Here is a 19,324-nt window from a genome sequence, read left to right as displayed (position 1 = left end):
CCCTGCAGGCAACTCCAGCTCGGTGCAGGCAATTACACCACAGCCTGGCCTTGCCTTTAGCGCTGCAGCAAGAAGTCCTCATGTGAACACCTTTTATAAAGAGCTGGTTTTGTGCAAGAAAATTAAAAGAGCTCAAATGACCAAGGAGGAGCTTCCCTCCATGGATGGAATCTGTGCGGCATGCTGTGGGAGAAGTCCATCCAGGGCCAGGCCAATGCTGCAGCAACATGGGGTCCACAGCACCTGAGGGGACATTAAGATTTACTCGCAATGTGCATTACTCTTCTCTATTTTGTCTTTTTTAAACAGTAATTTTATTAAGCTATTTGTTGTCAAGCCTTTTTTACTGAGATTCAGAGAAAAACCCTGCATTGGCTGGCTGAAGGATAAAGCTCTGCACTGTAAACTGTTCTGTGTTGCAATGTTAGTGGAGTAGGGGGATGCCGATGCTTTCATTTTATTACAAAATTATAATAAATATGAGGAATATTATAGATATTTTAATATTTGTGTATGTAGTATTTGTGTATGTAAAATATGATACAAAATAAGAAAAGGAAGCTTGGTTTTATTGTGAAGTTTTATTGTGAGCAGTTACGGCATTATGAAAGATGGCTCAAAGCCAGATACAAGAGGAAGAAATAAAGGGAAAATAACTCAGACAGACTGATAACAATGGCCGAGAGCATAAGAGAAGATAAGAGCATGGGGATGAAACATCTAGTGCTCTGAAAGTAAGGACAGCAACTTGAAGACCTGCTCCTAAGGAAAGTGTGGTCCTTCACTGAAACCTCTCAGATGTCTTATTGCTGAAGCATCCCTGGAAGCAGATCTCTTTAAGATAATTAAGTGCCTAAACACAGTAAATTTGTGTTCTCTCTGCAGGTGTGGAGGTGTTCCTGTTCTTCTTTTGGTACTTTAGTATTAAAACAGCTATAAACAACACAGAAACACATAGCATGCCTCGTTATTTCTGTCTTAAGAGTTTCCCAAGAATTGCTCAGGTTTCAACTTGCCCACTTTTGGAGCAGGAGTTTCATCCTAATCTTTTGAGATAGTTTCTCATGGTACCTGTGGCTCCTGCCCTGCCTTTTCAAGCTCTCCTTCGGCATATGACACAGACTCAGTCATGCCCCAACACCACAAAGCTTCCTTAATAAATTCCTGCAGGATTTCAAAGGCACAGTGGGAGTTTGCAAAATGCAAACCCTTTCTCAGGTGCTAAAGGCAGAAAAACAAGGTGCGGGCTATTGACTTCAGGTGAAAGGTGCAATAGAGAATAAATAAGGGCAGCACAGACAGGAAGGAGGGATGGATCAAAGGGTCTTGAACGAAAGGAGTGCTTTACTTTTTCTGCCCAGCAGTACAGAGTCTCTCACTCTTCCAGGTTGCTTTTGGCCATGCTGCTCTTAGGAGCAGTGTGTGCATTCACAATCTATTTTTACTTGCACCACTTTCGTATAGGAGACTGAAGCGATTCCCAAGACGACCCTTCCCCCCCCCGGTGATACATCTTTCTTGAACTCTCACAGTTCCCTTCCGAGACGTTTTGCCCAACCCCCCGCATCTCTCTGAACGCCCATCCGTGCCTTCGCTAACCCCGGGCTGGCGGCTCCCCTCAGCAGGGGCTGGGGCTCTCTCAGGGAGTCCAGAGGGGAGCCCAGGCCATGGGACCCTACTTCATCCTTCCCAGCTCTTCGGCCAGACCGATTCCGCCTAGGACCAGCCTCCCGGCCCCGCGGGGAGCGGGAGGGAGGGGGCCGGGGAGGGGAGGGGCTGCTCTGAGGGGGCCGGGCGTCCGCCCCGCACTGCCCGCCCTTCGCGGCGGGTTGTCGGGGGAGCGGGCGGCGCCGCTGGGACACCGCCGGCGGTCACGTGCTGGGCCGGTGCGTATAACAACGAGGGGGGGCGGCGATGGCGGGAGCGGCATGGAGCAGTGGTGGGGGCGAGGTCGGCGGTGGGTCAGTACACCCGCCATGGGGGATGCGGGGGCCGCGCCTTCTCGGTGCGGTGTTTGCGTTGTCGCTGCTGTTACTGCGCTTCTCGCTTTTCCCCTCTCTCGTGCTCGCGGGGAGGGGGATGCCAACTTCAGCCGGGGCTACCGGGCCGGGGGAGCTGAGGAGGAGAGGAAAAGGGTAGGGGGAGAAGTACGTCCCCCCGCCCTGGAGGACTCCAGTTCGATGTCCTGCTCCCTTCTGCAGTCGCTGGGATCGTGTTTGGAGCTGGGGGTTTCGTTGCTTCCCCGCTCGCACCCTCCCGCAGCGGGACACGGCAGGCCGCCCGCCGTGCGGCCCGGAGTAAGGCTCGGCTGGAGGCAGAGGAGCCGAAGCAGAGGCAGCCGGGGGGAGGTTGTGGCCTTCGGGAAGCGGTGTGAGCGCTTTTTGTGGGGAGCGGGTGGCCTTTCCTCCTCCTGCTCTCCTCAGCCTTGGAGCCTGGGTGTGAACGCACCTTTCCCCCAGGCGAGAACCTGCCGTGACGCGTGACCCTGCCGCCTTAGAAAAGCGTTTAATTATCGGTACTGGAGCGAACTGCTCGGTTCCAGCCGCTTGTAGGGAACTTGAAGGCTCTGCTGAAGTTGTTGCGTTCTCGGAACTGCCGTGCTTGCCTGCTGCTCCGGTGAGGGCTCGCACTAGCTGTGGTAAGCTTGTTGAGAGATTCTGGGCTGGAAAAAAGTCTTTGATGCTACAGGTCTAAACAGCGCGTACAAAGCAGCCAGGAGGTGCCGAAGAACAGGGATTAGCTGAAATAGCTATTGCCTTGCCAGTGGTATCGAGCAGATACTGTGTTACTGCATCTGTGTTCACTGTTACTGCATTAATTGCTGTGGAGCAGACTGTAACTTTAGAGAGGTGATGGTTTCACATGAGGCTCTGTCATAGAAGCATGTGCAGCTTACAACTTCTAGATCTCTTTAGCTGAAGATTTAAAGAATTGCTATTAGATAACATCACTTGTGCTTCTAGTACAGCAGCTCTTTCCTCTTGGAGTAGCTCCTGTCAGTGCAATGTGTTGTGTGGGTTTGTAGGCAGGTTCTGTCTGTTTGTGCAGTTTGGTGCGTTTTGTCCTCCTCCTTTACTAGCGTTGCATTGTAACGTGTGCATGCTGGAACATGCCAGAAGACTTCCTGAGCAAGGATCATATTTTCCTATCGGAATCTAATTTTAATTGCTAGAGGGAGATCTCCTGAAATACTGGCCAGGGCTGTGCTTTTTACCAACCTTACTGTTTGTCACAAATAGCTTCCTATGCAACCAGTGGCAGCTGACTTGGAGCATTAATGTTGAATTGGGCAGTACCAGTACTGCTTCTGTGCTTGACTCTGCTTGTCAAGCTGCAGCAGAGTGAAAACCAGCCGTGTTTTGCTTAGTATGTTGTTGCTGTTCCAGGCTGTGTACATGGCAGGAGGCCTCAGCAGAAGTAATTAAAGCAAAAGCATGTGAGTCTTATCAGTAGTGTTGCCCCGTGGTTAGGGGTGGTGCTTTAGGTCTTTGTAGACTACTTTGTGAGAAAAGCAACTGGCTTTGCTTGGGCTTTTCCCTAGCAGTTGGATGAAGTTGGTATTTATATGCCAGCACTTAGGTAGACTTTTGTAGTTTAGTATTCTGCAGACCTCCCTTAAGCAGGCATACAGGCAGAATGGTAACCTGGGCTCTCTACTCTGTGTTGGAAGATGATCTCTGTGTGGAGATGGGTGCTGTAATAACATGAGAAGATCACTCTGGCATAGGTCTTGTAGAAGATAAAAGCAGAGCATCTCAATGCTATTTTTTTATACCTTCTTAAAGGATAAAAGTCAATTAGCAGTCAAGTACTGCTCCAGTAGTCTTAATGAGTTCAGCGGAAGTGCTCTGCAATCACATCTCAGCTGTATAGGAGACATTAAATACTGTCCTTGTTTTTTGTCATGGCATACCAGTGACTGTAGAGGCTAGCATACAAGGCATAAAGCTGAGCTGTGAAAGGCAGTTTATCAGCTGCTTAATGGAATAAAGTAATGGTGGCAACACCACTGACTGAACAGATGTCTGCTCTCTTAAGTGGCTAGTAGCTTTGCATAATTTGTATAGGCTAACCTGCTAGTATTATCATATGGCTAATAAATACAAACTAAACTTCTTCAGTGCTGATGGTCTGGTTTGGTACCTCAAAACTGATGGGTGGGGATTTTGGGGCTCTCTTGGTAGTTGGTTGTATGACCAAATAAACTCCTGTCTCCGTGGAAGTGCAGCTTATGAAGTAGTTGCATGTGAGTAGTGTTTGAGTGCCTGTGTATGGATTTCTTTCCATACTCTTAAACTTGTGTCTTGGACTTCCATTGGTGGTTGCTCATCTCCATTATGGAGTAAATTCTGTTGCTTAAAACAGTAATTTCAGGATTATGCTAAACTCTATTAAGAGCCCCTTTGCTGCCAGCTTTATTTAGGCACTTCATTTAGCTTGTTAGCTAAAACTTTGTTCTGTATTGCTTGTCTGATGAGTAGCTGCATGCAGATTTGCTTTCCAGTCCAAATTGTAGAAACGTTTTCATGTGAATGATCCTTCTGACTATGATTAATAGTCATTCTGCATTGCTGCATGCTTCAAGCTTCCAAAGTCTGTTTGGAATCGGAAGGTTGGGCCAAACAGCAAAGTCTTTGGTGACTAAACCAGTGAAGCAGAGAGGTCTTTCTTAGCCATGCTGCAATGCATGCCACTCTACTGCTAATATTTGCTTTAAAAGTAAAAATAAATCAGTGATTTTAACCTTATGGCTATTTGTGGGGGGAAATATCCTGCAAGTAATTTTACAGTGATTCAGCTTTCCATATCTTGAGCTATTTAAGATTCTGCTCACACACATAACTGGCCTTGCCGCACACAAGAGTTGCGCATTTGTATCAGCTTCTTGGTTCCCTTCCCAAGCAACCTTTTCTTACTTCTCATCAATACTGGATGGAAACTGCAGGTTTTTAATGTGTCGAAGGTGCATTGCAAATCATACCTGCTGTGTATGTGGTATGTTGACAAATGATATGGGGTGATGATAGGAGTTTGTTTCATCTGAGACATTTGAAAGGTCGCTAAAGAAATACTGTCTGGGAGGGGGTAAAAATGAAGGATTGAGCTTTGCTTCCCCCTCCATCCCTGATGGATAGGTCAGCAAAATGAGCTCTAACTATCCTTTTAGCTTTTGTCTGTTTTCTTAGTCCTGCGTTCTGTACTCCTGAAACACTATCACTTAGTTTCAGAGAACATATTGCATACTGATATTAATACATGAACACATTTGAGTTTGATCTTTTAGACTCTGGTAGAACCGATTCATGGAGGATAAATATACGTACCTCAGTAACAACAAACTGTGCCGTGTTACCTTGGACAAGTGGATAGACTCCTGTTTAAAGAGTAGCTTCAGGGCTTGAAGGACTGCTACAAGAATTAGTACTGTTTTGCTTTTCTAGTAGTACTGAAAAGCAGGTGCAAACAAGAATATTGTCTGTCTGCTGCTGCTGGATAAGGCATTTGTATCCTGTATCTGTGGTAAATTGCAGCTGGTTGGTCCAGTCTGTTCTGAAACATGCTAGAAAAGGGCTTGCTTGGTGTCTGTCAAATTCTTTGAAAACAGATTCCCTCTCTCTCTTTCCTGATTGAGCAAAAGGTAGGGGAAAATTCTTCTCTGTGTTGTTAGTGCTTTGGTAGTCTATCCTAGAAGTTCTAGGCTTCTCAGTCTTGAGTATTGCAAAATGTCACTGCTACAGGAGTTTTGTTGCTTAGTCAGTGATCTTGCTGGCTCATCTCTTGCTGAATGGCTTCTCATTTTACGTGGTTGAAGAACTCCCTGCTTCTGTTGTAGCTATGAGTGTGTGTGGTGCAGTCAAGCTGCCTGTTCAATGCAGCAGAGCATAAACAGTTTGTGGGACCAATCAAAACCTCTCCTACTATAGGGAAGCTATCTATGCAAGGCCAGTAATGTTCTCTGTAATCATTAACTGACTATAGAAATCCAGATTCTGCAGGATCTGGTAAACCCAGTGTTGGGCGAATATACCAATCTGCAAACACTAAAGATGGACAACCTCTGCTTTTACTGTTGTTTTTAGCAGCAATAAACTGTGTTGCAGTACAGCCTTTCTGAAGCTGCTTTTAAAATTGCTTTTGGGCACCTCTTAAAAGCAGTGTATTTAAGTAGGACATTAAAATTGGTTTTTGCCTGTGCTGAGCTGCATCTGGGTCCTAGTTGTTGTAATAACACTTTAGGGAGAAAAAAAAAGGGGGGGGGGGCAACACAAAGTCAGATTGCGATTCTGTCAGTGTGGAAGAGGATTGGTGGGGACATCACATAGTAACTGTATTCTGCAGGAGTCCTGGTAAATAGCAGTGTTGCTTGCCCAAATGTCTAAGGCTCACTGTCTAGTAGAGAGTTATAAAAATAGCTTTGATAACAGGTTTTGTTTTCTCCCTTCTTTGAAAGATGTAAATACTCTTTTTTTTGTAGTTCAAGAGTAATAACGAGACAAGAATTGGCTAGTGATGTGTTACAGTTAACATGTAACTTCTTTATACTGTACTGCTGTTTCTTAAAGATAAGGCCAAATCTACAAAGTTGGTTTGAGTATCTGACTCCTCTTGAAGTCAAGGTTGGATGGGGTCCAGTACCTGAGTGCAAGATCTGATAGTACCAGTGACTGATGGGTATCTGGGGCCTCCATGTGAACAGATTCTGTTCTGCAGGGGTGGAAGCCAAAATAAGACTCGGATATTTCTGAAGAAATAGTTGGGCTAATAGATGTATTATTATCCTTTTTCTTTTTCCTCATTGCCTCTGGAAATCTTAAGAGGGAAAGGTGAAAATTGTACAAAGAAAAAGTAAATGCTTACTGGTTATGCTTGTAGCAAAGCTTGCCTTGTTTGTGGCATGCAGTTCCAACTCCCAAGCCACACTTAGAACCAAGAAAACATGTGTGTTTTGTTACAAATTGCTTTGTATGAGGAATTTTAATGCCTCTTAGTGGCATGACTGAGTCTGGACTGTTGAAAACAGCTTGCACATGGATTTGTGTTCCAGGGAGGAAATAATCTTTTTCATAACAGTGTTAGTATTAAATAAGGGAGAAAAGTGACCTAATAGTAAGCCATAACTTACAGCAGCATAAAAAAATTGCAAAATTGGTTCTTTCATGTCTTTTATTAGAGATGAGTACTGAAGCAGAACAGCAGCTTCTCCATGATGCTAGAAATGGAAATGCTGAAGAAGTTAAACAGCTGTTGGATACCATGGACAAAGGAGAAATAAGTTTTGATATCAACTGTAAAGGTTAGTAGCCTTCCTCAAATGTCTGTAATCTTACTGTTGAAGCCACATGTAGTGAAACTGTTACTGACAGCATTATCTTACTTTCTTTGGAGTGCTCAATAGAGTAATAAAACCCATTTAAGCAACTGCTTTTACCCCATGACTTAAGGCCATACTTGCATAGGGGAGAGATCATAAAAGCAGAGCACACACTATTGTAATGCACAGAAAACCTCAGAGTAATCTGCAGAAGTGTCAACACACCAAAGAATCAGTATCTCTTTTTGCCTGTGTTCATGCTTATGCCAACTTTGGAGCTTTATAATGCTGAACAGAACAGACTGTGGTGCCAGGGGATAGTTCAGGGAGGTAAAGAACCTCTAACAGGGCTACAGAGATAAGGTCATTTGTTTGTGCTCTACTAAGTATGGTTTTGTTTTGTTTTGTTTTTTATTTTCCTTAAAGACCCGTGTTTCATTATATAGTATCAGCAGCTACATCTTTTGCTACTTGCAGGAATGGTTGGAACAAATCATAGACTCATAGAATGGTTTGGGTAGGAAGGGACCTTAAAGATCATCTAATTCCTGTGCTGTCCTGTTTTAAAATAGTAATAATTAAAAAAAAAAGCAAACACTTGTGGTCACTTTAAGAGAGGTAACAAACTCCTCAAGAGCTTAAGAAGTAACTGCTCAGCTAATATCAGAAATGCAAACATTTAGAGCGGATGCAGAACAAGGGCCTCTGGCGTTTTATTCAGAGAACTACAGATCTGGACAGGTTCCTGATATTTATTTTTTTTTTTGTCATGACTGAAATCCCTGACAGCAGCACTGCCTTGTCACTCCTGTAACTCATGACTTCCTTTGGCTAACTGTATGTATTCAGTGCAACTTGGACCTTTTCTGTATTCTTTCAAAGAGCCTTCTTCCCTACTAGACTGAGGGATGAATGCTGTCCATTTAATATGTTATCCAGAATAAAGAGCCTCAGAGTTAGTGATCCACACAGTATTTATCTTCTGTGGTACTTTATTTCCTCAGTCATCGTAGGGCAGGAACCCTGTTATAGGCCAGACTGGGATGAGGGAAGATACTAAATCTGGGGTTGAAACAAGAGAAAGAGTTAAGAAGAAAGAGAATCAAATAACAAAAGAAATAGCCAACAAAGGACAGAAATGTTTAGCTGGAAACAGTTACAAGAAATGGGAAGATACTTCATCTGTGAACCACATTCTAGTGTTAATTTGTAATACAACAGAAAGAATTATGAACTTGCAAGACCAGCAGTTCTCTTTTTTTTTTTGTGCTAATGGCTTGTCTCCTCAGGGTAAACTTACATAGTGTTCCAAGCCTTAGTGCTTGAGGATACACAAAAGGGAAAAACTTAATGGTGTCAGTAATTCAAAATAATTTCCAATGCCTCACTTTCACTTTGCTTCCAAATACAAAACGAGAGCTTTTAGGTGGCACTTGGAATGCTGTGAGTCTGTTGCTTAGTAAAAAAAAAGCACAAATCGGCTTTGCTTATTACAGTTATGATTGGAAACTAACATCAGTTGTTAAAGTAGTAATCTCTAATGCTTTAATATCTTGCTTTTAAAGAAGTGATTGTAGGATAGTTTGTGAATTTCATTTATACAGCTGGTCCTCCACAGCATGCTTTAAATGCTCTTTAAAGCACAAAGAATAGTTTCCTTTGCATGGTCACTCCTGTGCCTACTTCCTGCCTGCACTTAAATCATTCCTGCAGAGGCTTAGAGCTGTAGGTGGTACATGAGTCCTACACTGCAGAGCTTTCAATTCATAATACTTAGTAAGGCTATCCTTATTAAAAATGAGTACAAGCACAAGGTAACAAAACCCTCCTAACACTAGGTCATCCCTCCTGTTTTCTTTTGAATCCTCTTTTTGGAAGAGGGGTTGTCCTACTTCTTATTTGTGTGCAGGAAATAAAATCAGGTAAACTTTTATAGATACACAAGATAAATGTGTACTTGCATGTGCTGTTTTCATAGTGAATGAAAGTAACTGAAGCTGCTGTTGAAGAACAAGATATTACATGGAAGAAATGTTTTATTCTCCATTATCCTACATGACTTTCTCCTTTCAGAAAGATTTTGTAGGTTTCAGTCTCATACTGTCAGACTGCATTACAGTTTACTAATTCAGATGATGACAATAGATGCTTCCAGCCTCCTTGTTCGTCTGTTACTATGGAGAATGACCATCCATGCCAACCTCCAAGCACAAGACAAGATCTTTCTTGTATCGTGACCGAAACGTAATTTACCTGTTTTGTCTTTTAGGCAGAAGTAAATCCAATATGGGCTGGACACCACTTCACCTTGCTTGCTACTTTGGGCATGCTGTTGTAGTGGAGGATTTGCTGAAGGTATATTTCTACTTGCTTCTGTGTGAAGGCAGAAAGTTCTTTGTTCTTGAAGTAGTTAATTTTTATACAGGTTTTTGTGATAGAAGAAATGCAGCTTTGTAGAGAGGCAGAGTGACTCCTACAGTTTATCTGCATGTAATGTAGGGATAAATGATTGTTAAAACTAAGGAATGAAATAATCGTAGTATGGGTCAGCGCAGTTTACAAGGACCCAAAATAGTGACAGTGAAAGTCTATACAGTGGTATACAATTACACCGAACAGTTTTTACATTAATACTTGGTTAACTTTCTCATGAGTATGTGTGTTTGTATAACCATCTGATTGTAGGAATTAAAGATCTATAGTATGTAAGTATGCAGGCATGAAAGCTTCAGCCTTTTTCAAGCTTAGTGAATATCTGCATATAATAAGCCAGCATCTGACACTTGTAATGCAAATGTTTCAAAGGCCTGTTTAGCTTACTGTGATACATAAATTATATAGCTTAGGCAGTTACAGTCACTGAGTTGTGGGAAAGGCTAAAGTAAAAATAATGATCTGTTATCTAATTGTATGTTGTGCATTGAAGTGTGTCCAGAATTCTGTGCCAAGTAACCTGTTTCTTCCCAGGTGCAGGCTCACATAGCATCATTGTTTTCTAACATCATTGAAATAATGAACACATGGTGAACTTGAAATGACGAACCTCTGTTATCAAAGCTGACTTATTTGTATCTTGGGAGCTATATCTGCACTGCATTTGCAATTGTTTCTGACTGAATTTATTTTTTTTACCCTCAGCTGTCAGGGTAGTTTCAACTAATCCTAATTGTATTTATATCCTATTCATGTTGGGAAAATTTTGCTGTCGATGGCAAGAACGTGCTAAGCAGCCTCAAATATTTGAAATTCACTCCAAAGAAAGGCTACCAGCCATACTTATGACTCTAAAGGAGGAAACAAAATTGGGATTTCTTTGAAAAGTTCTTCTCTGGCCTGCACAATTACTTAGATAATGCTGTTCTCAATCCAAGAGGGCTACTTTCTTCTTTGCCCATAGGGCTTTTGAAAGAGTATTATTTAAAGAATAAGTTAGTTAAAGAAATAGTAAAGAAGGCTATGCATCTCTGGAAGCTAGCATATATAGGTGTGTCTGTGTACTTGTGTCTAAATTTTGTGCTTAAAGAGCAAGTGAATGAGGAATTACCAGAAAAAGAACTCTGGAACTAGTCAGGTTCATCAGTGAACTTCAGGCAGGCAGCAGTGACCTGGGTAAATTGCATGACTTTAAACATATGTGACAAAGTTAAGTAAGTTCTGCCCTCATTCTGACCTTTTGAGGTTAGGTAAAGCAGTGTAGAAGAAATGCTTAAAGAAAGGATAGCATTTCTTGCTTTCCTGGAACAGTGCCTGTGCAATGTGGCGAGCAGTCTTCCTTTCAGATAAAAGGTATGAGATGGAGAAATTGTGTGATAAGAGGAAGGGACATTCAAGCCAAAGATTGTAGACGAGAAAAGTGAGAAAGTTTCACTTCAAGTGAAAAAACAGTAATAGGTTTCTGAAGGGAACGCCACTTGTTAAATCAGGAACATCAGGAGGCTGGTACTACTCTGTGCATCTGTAATAGTACATATATGTGTGTTATACAGTAGCACTGCAGTTCTTAAGTTGTTTGGGTTTTTTTCCAACACCTATACCCCCAGCCCTATAAATACCCCCAAAACAAACCAACAGTGCCCCCATTCCCTGTGTTAAACTTACTTTTCATATACCCTCTTCAAAGTGAGAGGCCTGAAAAACACACAGGAGGAATTTCCTTTTGAAGCAGTTTATAGAATGCTGGTTATAAATTTTATATATGTAGTTTATCTTTGCTTTCTGCGATGGCTATATTACAGTTCTCATCTAATTTGCCATGAGGCCTACATTAGTGTCCTGTCCTCCCCTTGCCCCCAAGTCAGAGGGGATAGCTGTGTAGTTCTTGCTGGAAGGACGTTCAGTTGTCTTTGGGTTTTGCTGTTTAGGCTGGTGCAGATGTGAATGTGCTGAATGACATGGGGGACACTCCACTCCATCGTGCAGCTTTCACTGGACGTAAGGTAAAGTATGTTGGCTTTTTTTAAGCTTCAGTTGTAGAACTGGGGAAATACTAGAAATGAGATCACTTTGTAAAGATGTTTTTACAGTGTCGAAGAATGACTTACCTGTTTTGGTACAGTGCATTCAAAAGGATTAGGCATATTGCCTAGATGCTGTAACTCTGTCCAAAACAAAATCATGGTACAAAAACCATTTTTTTGAAAATGGGGGAACATTGGTCCATGGCTTCCCTTGGTATACTTTATGCCCTTTTTTAGCTTTGTGTTGTAAAGATTTTGCTGGCAGACAGAAAAAGAAATCATAGATGCCTTCACCTGTAGCACTGTGCATTAGTTGAGTTGTGCAACTAATTTACATTGCTTCTGTTCTCCTTATTCTGTGTGTCAGACAATGCTGAAGCATAGCACTGCTTCTAGTGGCAGGTTCTAATTCCTGTGTAGAAACCAGTATAAAGATCTCTCATCTACTATTGAAGTACAACAGATTAATTCATATTTGTCTGATATGTTTGATGCAGTAAAAGGATTAGGGATTGCTCCTCCCAACTAATTGAGTACTTACACAGAGAGTAACCACATTGTTTTAATCTTAGTGGCTTTTCGAGTGGAAAAAATAAAAATTAGGACACATTCGTCCATTTGGTGTCTGGAAGTGCTGTTTCTTCATAGAAAACTAGAACTAAAGAGTTTTTTTATAGGCCTGTAATGTCAGACTAGTTTGATTGCTTCCCACAAGCTGCTATCATTCCCAAAGTAGTACTGCCCCTACGGATAACCTCTTGGCCCTTCAGAAGGAGTGACTATATAGTTGCTCATCAGAAGAGCTATTCTTTCTATTTTTATCTGTCAAATTCAGCATTTACTTCAGGTACACCAGCTTTTAAATCTGAGCAGGTCTGTTCACCTAAAACAGATCTGTTAGTTCTTTCAGCCTGACTCATGTGAGAGGGGAGGTTGCAGTTAGTCCTACTCTCCAATCTCTCTAAAACATCCCTTCCTCTTTTTGTAAGTCAGCAGTGGTGAGAAGCCGTTACACAGCGCATCTCACAGGATGTTAGTAGCTGCAAAGCCTGATTGTGGCCTTGCCATAGCAGAGAGAGATAAGCAGTGTTTTTCAAATTGTTTTCCAGGAGGTGGTGATGTTACTCTTGCAGCATAATGCTGATACCTCTATCGTTAATGGGAGTGGAGAGACTGCAAAAGAAGTTACTCAAGATAAAGACATAAGAACTATGTTGGAAGGTAACTTTAATAGGCCAGAAGCCTGTTGTTTTTTCCCAACACTTGTATGTTCTAAAAGCTGACTCTTCTCCTGCAAGTTACACAAGCTCAATTGATTTTTTTTTTCTTCCTAATGACCAAATTTAAAGGGAAGTCACAGTTAATGTCTGCAGTCAACTTGGAGAATTAAGTGTTGTCAATGCCAACAGCATTATTAAAGTAACTATTTCAGCCCTGCTGGGGTCATCCTTGCTACAGCTCTGAATGTTACATGGCAATCAAAGCCTTAATGGTGTCCAAATACTTATATAGGCTCACTGCTTACAGTTCTGGAGAGTTCAAAAGCTGTGTTGCTTCATGGGGTTATGTGATATGTTGCTGAAGGTCTATGTCTAGTACATGTATGTGTGAAAAGTTATCTCTCTTCTGACTCTGTATGTAAGTGCTGCTTATCTGCTGGATTGTTAAAAGACTGTAATTTCTGTATGATGATAGGAAGAGTAGAAGAGAAACTGAAAAGAACACAGGAAAGATCTTATAGGAGTGTCACATAGTTCCACTGTTTCCCTTTTACTAGGGAATGGGGTTGGGTTGTGTTTAAGAAAAAACCAAACACATGTACATATCTATATTTTGTTGCACTCATGTATCTTTTCAAATATTACATGGTTTTGTTCTGACACAGACTTCTGTGAATAAATGCTCCATTTCTACCTGTTCCAAATAAATAATACTGGAAACTTGTGCTTTTCTAGGCTTGTTTTGATATAGTTTCTTGAGCACTCTGTGTGTACTTGCTACTTTATTGAGACTGACCTTAAACTTGGGTGGCTTTCTGTTTTTTTAATAGCAGTGGAAAGAACACAAGAAAGGAAACTGGAAGAAGAACTCTTAGGAGCAGCAAGAGAGGGGGAAACAGGGAAACTGACTGCCTTGGTAAGAATTCAAGTTGCTGTAATAATTTTATGTCAAGTGGTTCAAGCTATAATGTAACAACATATGACACTAGGCCTTGCATTTCTAAGTGCTGTGACCTCAGATTATGAGTGCTGTGCACCTCATTACCTTGGTGAGGTGTTGAACCCTCAAGGGTTTTCCAGCCTCCTTGTTGTTAGCTGCAAAATAATGCTTTTTCAGCTTCTTTCATGTTTCTCAATACTGTTGTAACTAGCAGTGTAATGGTTCTAGATTTACTGGCTTAAGGGAATGTTTTGTGGATACCTTAATTTAGTCATGGATGCCTAGGTTTTCACCATAACATGGTGTATTTTAAATCTTGAAAGTAAGGTTTTGTTATCATCTGTTGCAGCTGAAGTCTATTTTTTAATGGACAGTCATCTGCATAGCACAATTTTTGCTGGGTAGGAATTGAAAACTGTGTGTGTGCACGCAGTCATAGTAACTCAAGCTGAGCAATACCATGGCATGGTGAGTCTACTGGAGAAGCAAAACACAGAAGAATTGAGACTGGAAGGTGTCTCTTGAGACTATCTAGTCCAGCTCTTATTCCCAGAGCAGAATAAAATAGAGCAGGTTACCCAGGACCATACCCAGTTGGATTTTATTTTTTACGTATCCAGAGTCTCAGTGCTTGAACTAAAGCTTTTGAGAGTCCTGAAGAGTTTACTGGAAGAAAACATACAGTATTTAACACTTTCTACCTGGTTAGCACCTCTACTAATGACTTCTAAGTCATCAGAGCAGTCCGAATAAATCTATGTACTTCTAATGGAAAATTCACAAGCCCAAGACTTGTATATTGAGAAATTTGACATTCTCATCTGCCTATAAGCCACAGTGAATGCCCATTCAAAATCTGTTTCCATTCTCTAAATTCTTTCTTCTGGTCTGAAGAGGCCTTGTCCTAACTCCTCACATGAAAACTGTTTTAAAATCTTTGGTCATCCTTGTAATTTTTATTTGTACTTTTTGTACTATCCTCTTTGAATTGGAGAGGGAACCAGAGCTGTACACAGCACTCAAAATGTGGAAATGGTACATTAGTACACTGTCATGATTGTATTATTTGTAATTAAAACACTGGCATAACTGATCTGTTCTTGATTCTGGTAATTTTTTTTATACTTGCAGCATTTGATGCTGCATGCTTGCTGACTAAGCTTTAAACTGACGTAGAAAAATATGGCTCCTCATAGAAATCAGTCATTTAAGGAACTACCTTCTCTTATGTGCCATATAACCATGTAACTCTTGCATGCACATGTAACTCTTCCTGTAAACATTTTAATTTCTAAATGATTTTTCAAACTATTTGGTATCATTGAGCTCTGTATATGTGAGAACAACTATATGTTGACCTCTAAAACTCTTCAAAGTATTTACCACGCATTTGACCTCCATGCAGGTTTTTTTAGGTCAAGTCATAACTGATGTTTCTTGGAATTGTTTGGTGAGTGCTTGGACCTCTGCCCATTGACTTACAATTTTAAAACTCATGATGACTCTTGAGGAAGTCCAAAGAACTTTCTCTACTTGTAGTTCTATGGTGTAAACCTCCTTGACTTTCCTACCCTTAGGTTAGTACGTCTGTGGAGGATTTGTGTAGCTCTTCTGAGCTGCTCTGTATCTTGAGAATTCCTCATACTTTGCCTACTGATTTTTCAGGCCTTTCTGCTCCTACTGTATTATTTAATCTTTTTTCTTAGCTATTATGCTCATGAATAGCTGCTTACATCTACTTTTAATGTGAGACCTAACACACCAGAACTTATTCTCTACTGCCCTGCTTTTACATCAGAGTGCACTTCCATGAAAGATAGTATTTTATTACTAGCTTTCATGTTTCTTGATTATTTTTACCAGAAAAGACCATACTGTGTCTTGTAACACAATTTTCTGGAAGAGGTAGTTTAATGGGGCAGTTTATCTAAACCTTCTAATTGGACTTCACTTATTTTTCTGCCTTTCCTGCACACGCTTCATAACCTCTCCTTCTGTAGAAGTCAAATGGTAGTGGTGGCTTTGTGCTGCTCTTTGTCAAGATTCTCACTACATCACAGTATGTTTTGCTACTAAAAGCTAGACCTTCAGTAGCTGAATCTTAACCCAGGCTTTTTAGTCTACTTGAGGAAAAACCAGTATGTTTTTCCTGTGAGTTCTCAAAATGTACCATACACTTACTGAAATTACTGGAGAGCTTTTTATTTCAATTAGTTGACTATTAATTAATTGCTGCTCTGGAATCCTGTTATTGTGGAGCAATTTCTCTAAGACAGCATTTGGCCAGTGCAGAAGGCTTAAACTGAGTTTCTCTAAAACTGTTGCCATGCATTTGTGACTCTACTCTCCTAAGACTGCTTAAACTATAATGGCTGATTATTGTGTAGAATGGTTTTGGTAGGAAAAGAGCTTTAAAGATCATCTAGCCCAGCCCTGATGTTTGCATCCAATACTGATGTATTTCAAGAAGTGCAGTGGTATTTTTAGGATGGTTAGTATTGTTATGCTTAATGACCATTCTCTTAGATGGCATCAGTTTCTCAAAATATGTTGTGTCCAAGGAAAACTCGGTGTTTTTCTTTTTTTTTCCCTCTATAACATTAGAGCAGCTATATAAAGTTCACACAGTAGTTAACACTTCAGAACACAGCTAAACTGTAATTGTGTAACAGACTGCCTATACTGAGAGCCTCTAAATGGCCTAGGATAGCTCAGTCACTGAGAGTGTCGTGCCTGCTACCCTTCTATACAAAGTTTTTACTCTCTGAAACAGGGTGGCTGCGCAAACTTGTTCTGAGTTTAGCACTAGCCTGTGCTAATTTTCAGACTGCCTGGGAGTCTTCTACAGGGAACAGTAGATTTTGATAGTAGAATCTAACAGGGCTGGTCTAGCAATGTAAGTGGCTGAACTGCAGTGCTGTGCAACTATCTGGAGCTGTGCAATTGTGCAGGATAAATGTTTCCATGTTGGGCAGTAGAGGTGAAAGGGGTACAAAAGCAAAAACCCTGAAGTTTGTTACTCTAGCTGAACATCTTGATTGTTGTAGCTTTTGCCCTTCTCACAGCACTTGCTACATGCCCTCTTTGTTGACAGATCTACACTGAAGCATCCTAGTTAGGAGCAGCTAACTTTGAAAAGAATACACATGGCATTTGGCAAGGGATCAAAACTGATAACTAAGTACAACTTCGTTTTTTCCAGCTGAACAGGCCCAAACCACCTTACATCAACTGTACAGATCAGATGGGGAACACACCATTGCATTGTGCAGCGTACCGTGCCCATAAGCACTGTGCATTGAAACTTCTAAAAAATGGAGCAGATCCTAAAATAAGAAACAAAAATGGTGAGTAGCAAATGCAAGTACACAAGGTATTTAGAGGGCACAAAAATTCAACAGCTTCTATAAAGTTATGTTACTTACTGCTCAGTGTTCAGGGAAAATCTTGTGGTGCTTTACAAGCTTTGTATCACTAATAAAGGAAGCCCAGCACTGACTAAATTGCAGGAGACTGAAGAACTGTAGCAAAATACTTACGTATGCTTTTATTTTTCAAACTTACTCATTTCTGAAAAGTTTACCTGCTGTCTGTCTTAATTATGAAATGTGCCTGACTTTTGTTTTCTTGATGCTAAATGGTGAATACAGGTAACAGAAAAGGCGTGGTAAGATTGGAGATGTAGCCCAGACAAAGTGACTCTTAAGAAGCCAGCTTCTAATAAAAGCAAATCCAGGAAAACTATGCAGATGTTGTGTGAACTGTGTACTTGTTACCTGATTAAAGATGCCTCTATTTTGATCTGGTTTTATAGCTAAAGAGCTAAAAACAAGTAAGAGCAAAGGCCTCTCTGTGGCAAGTAGAACTGTGAAGGATGGTTCAGTGCACTCAAGCTTAGAGCCTTTTTAGCCTTCTGCCCTGAGGAGCTTATGTTCCCCAATTCCAAGTAAACAGAAGCTTGTGGGACTAAACTTTGATTAATAAACAGAGTGTCAGAATATTTTTAAGTACATCTAGGTTCGTTTGCATCAAATTCTCATGCTTCGTCTTGGTTACTAAACAGATCAGACGCCCCTTGATCTAGCCCAAGGTGCAGAAATGAAACTGATACTGGGAGGTAAAACTGGAAAGGTAGGAACTTTTGTATCCATTTAAAATGCTAAGGCTGTCTAGTTGAAGCTATTCCTACATGAGCTTTAATTTCTATGCAGGTCATCAACAAACCCTTGAGACGATATGAAGGTCTCCTATGGAAGGTATATCTTGCTTGCTTTTCTAAAATAGCTTACAAGACCACAAAGTATGTCCTTTTCTATACTTAGTGAGAATTACTGTATGAGGGAGCTTTTCAATAATACATTTGTTAAATTATTTTAGTATAGTGGATAAATTATAGATGGGTTGGCTGAGTGGAGCAGTTACTAGATTCGTCACACTTTAATCTTAACCTTAGTTCCGAAAAACTGTCTTTTTTTCTTTATTTCTTTCCTGAATGGATGGCTTTGACAATGTATGACTGATATTGCTACAAGTTCAACAATCTTCAAGAAACTGGATGTCAGTCAAATGGTTGTTTAAAGCTTGTTTTGCTCTGATACCTAAGTGAATATTTTTTCCCTTGTTAAAAAAAGTCTCGGTATTAGATGAATGCTTAGGTTTTATATTCCTTAATGAAATCTTTGAAGTTTGCTTCAGTGTAAATTTTGCTATTCACTCACAATTGTAATAAAAGGAACTGATTTAAAACCAGAACTATGTACTGAAGATTGTGAAAGCTAAAATATTGTAGTGGGTATCTCAGAGTGTTTTATAGAGTAGAATTGCCTGGTGATTGTCAATCCCTATATTAAAAAATGCAGTATTTTAATACTTCAGTTTGTACTGAATAGCAGCCTCAACAAAACTTTTGTCTTTAGGTGTTTCCAAAAAAGAAAGTATGTTCTCGGTGCTGTGATCACCAAGATATGTGAAACACAAAATGTCTTCCTAATGACTGCCAGTTTTGTGTAATAGCCTTCAAGCTATCAAACTTAACTAGGAATAAAAACCCTTCCTCTGTTAGCCTTACCTTGTCTTTTTTGTTATGTGAGGGTTTTTTTTGTTTATTTTCTTAATTATTTTTTTTAGAGCTCACGATTTTTTGGTTGGAAACTCTATTGGATTGTTCTAGAACATGGAGTGCTTTCCTGGTATCGGAGACAGTAAGTTCTGTGTTTCAATTTCTGAAAAGCAACTTAAGTAATTCCCATCTTCACTTTACTAATCTCTTTTTCTTTCAAAGAGCTGATGCAGTGAATAATGATCATCGCCAGGGATGCAAGCATCTAACACAAGCTGTCTGCACGGTAGGAAGTGAAATTACTTGTAACTACTGTTGGAGGGGAGGTGTTTATGT

At 40.7% G+C, this 19,324-nt stretch overlaps 1 protein-coding gene across 2 annotated transcripts in view; it reads left to right on the top strand.

Annotated features, from left to right (window-relative positions):
* The first annotated feature begins 1,816 nt into the window (after positions 1 to 1,816).
* OSBPL1A (oxysterol binding protein like 1A) overlaps positions 1,817 to 19,324 on the top strand; it is a 73,529-nt gene continuing 56,021 nt past the window's right edge. The window contains exons 1-11 of one of the 2 annotated variants that reach the window (XM_057397630.1): positions 1,817 to 1,886; positions 7,172 to 7,294; positions 9,582 to 9,667; positions 11,674 to 11,748; positions 12,879 to 12,990; positions 13,820 to 13,905; positions 17,132 to 17,276; positions 17,993 to 18,060; positions 18,141 to 18,185; positions 19,057 to 19,130; positions 19,211 to 19,274. In XM_057397630.1, the coding sequence (XP_057253613.1) occupies positions 7,174 to 7,294; positions 9,582 to 9,667; positions 11,674 to 11,748; positions 12,879 to 12,990; positions 13,820 to 13,905; positions 17,132 to 17,276; positions 17,993 to 18,060; positions 18,141 to 18,185; positions 19,057 to 19,130; positions 19,211 to 19,274 (876 nt within the window). In that variant the 5' untranslated portion in view covers positions 1,817 to 1,886; positions 7,172 to 7,173. Of the gene's footprint in view, positions 1,887 to 7,171; positions 7,295 to 9,581; positions 9,668 to 11,673; positions 11,749 to 12,878; positions 12,991 to 13,819; positions 13,906 to 17,131; positions 17,277 to 17,992; positions 18,061 to 18,140; positions 18,186 to 19,056; positions 19,131 to 19,210; positions 19,275 to 19,324 lie in introns of those variants that run through there. The other variant, XM_057397631.1, reaches the window with a different exon arrangement.

Source organism: Pezoporus wallicus, unplaced genomic scaffold (genome assembly GCF_028554395.1).
Source record: "Pezoporus wallicus isolate ANWC-B61680 ecotype Strahan unplaced genomic scaffold, APGP_CSIRO_Pwel_v1 contig_227, whole genome shotgun sequence".
Classification (NCBI taxonomy): Eukaryota; Metazoa; Chordata; class Aves; order Psittaciformes; family Psittacidae; genus Pezoporus; species Pezoporus wallicus.
This window is presented reverse-complemented; position numbering and strand designations above follow the sequence as displayed.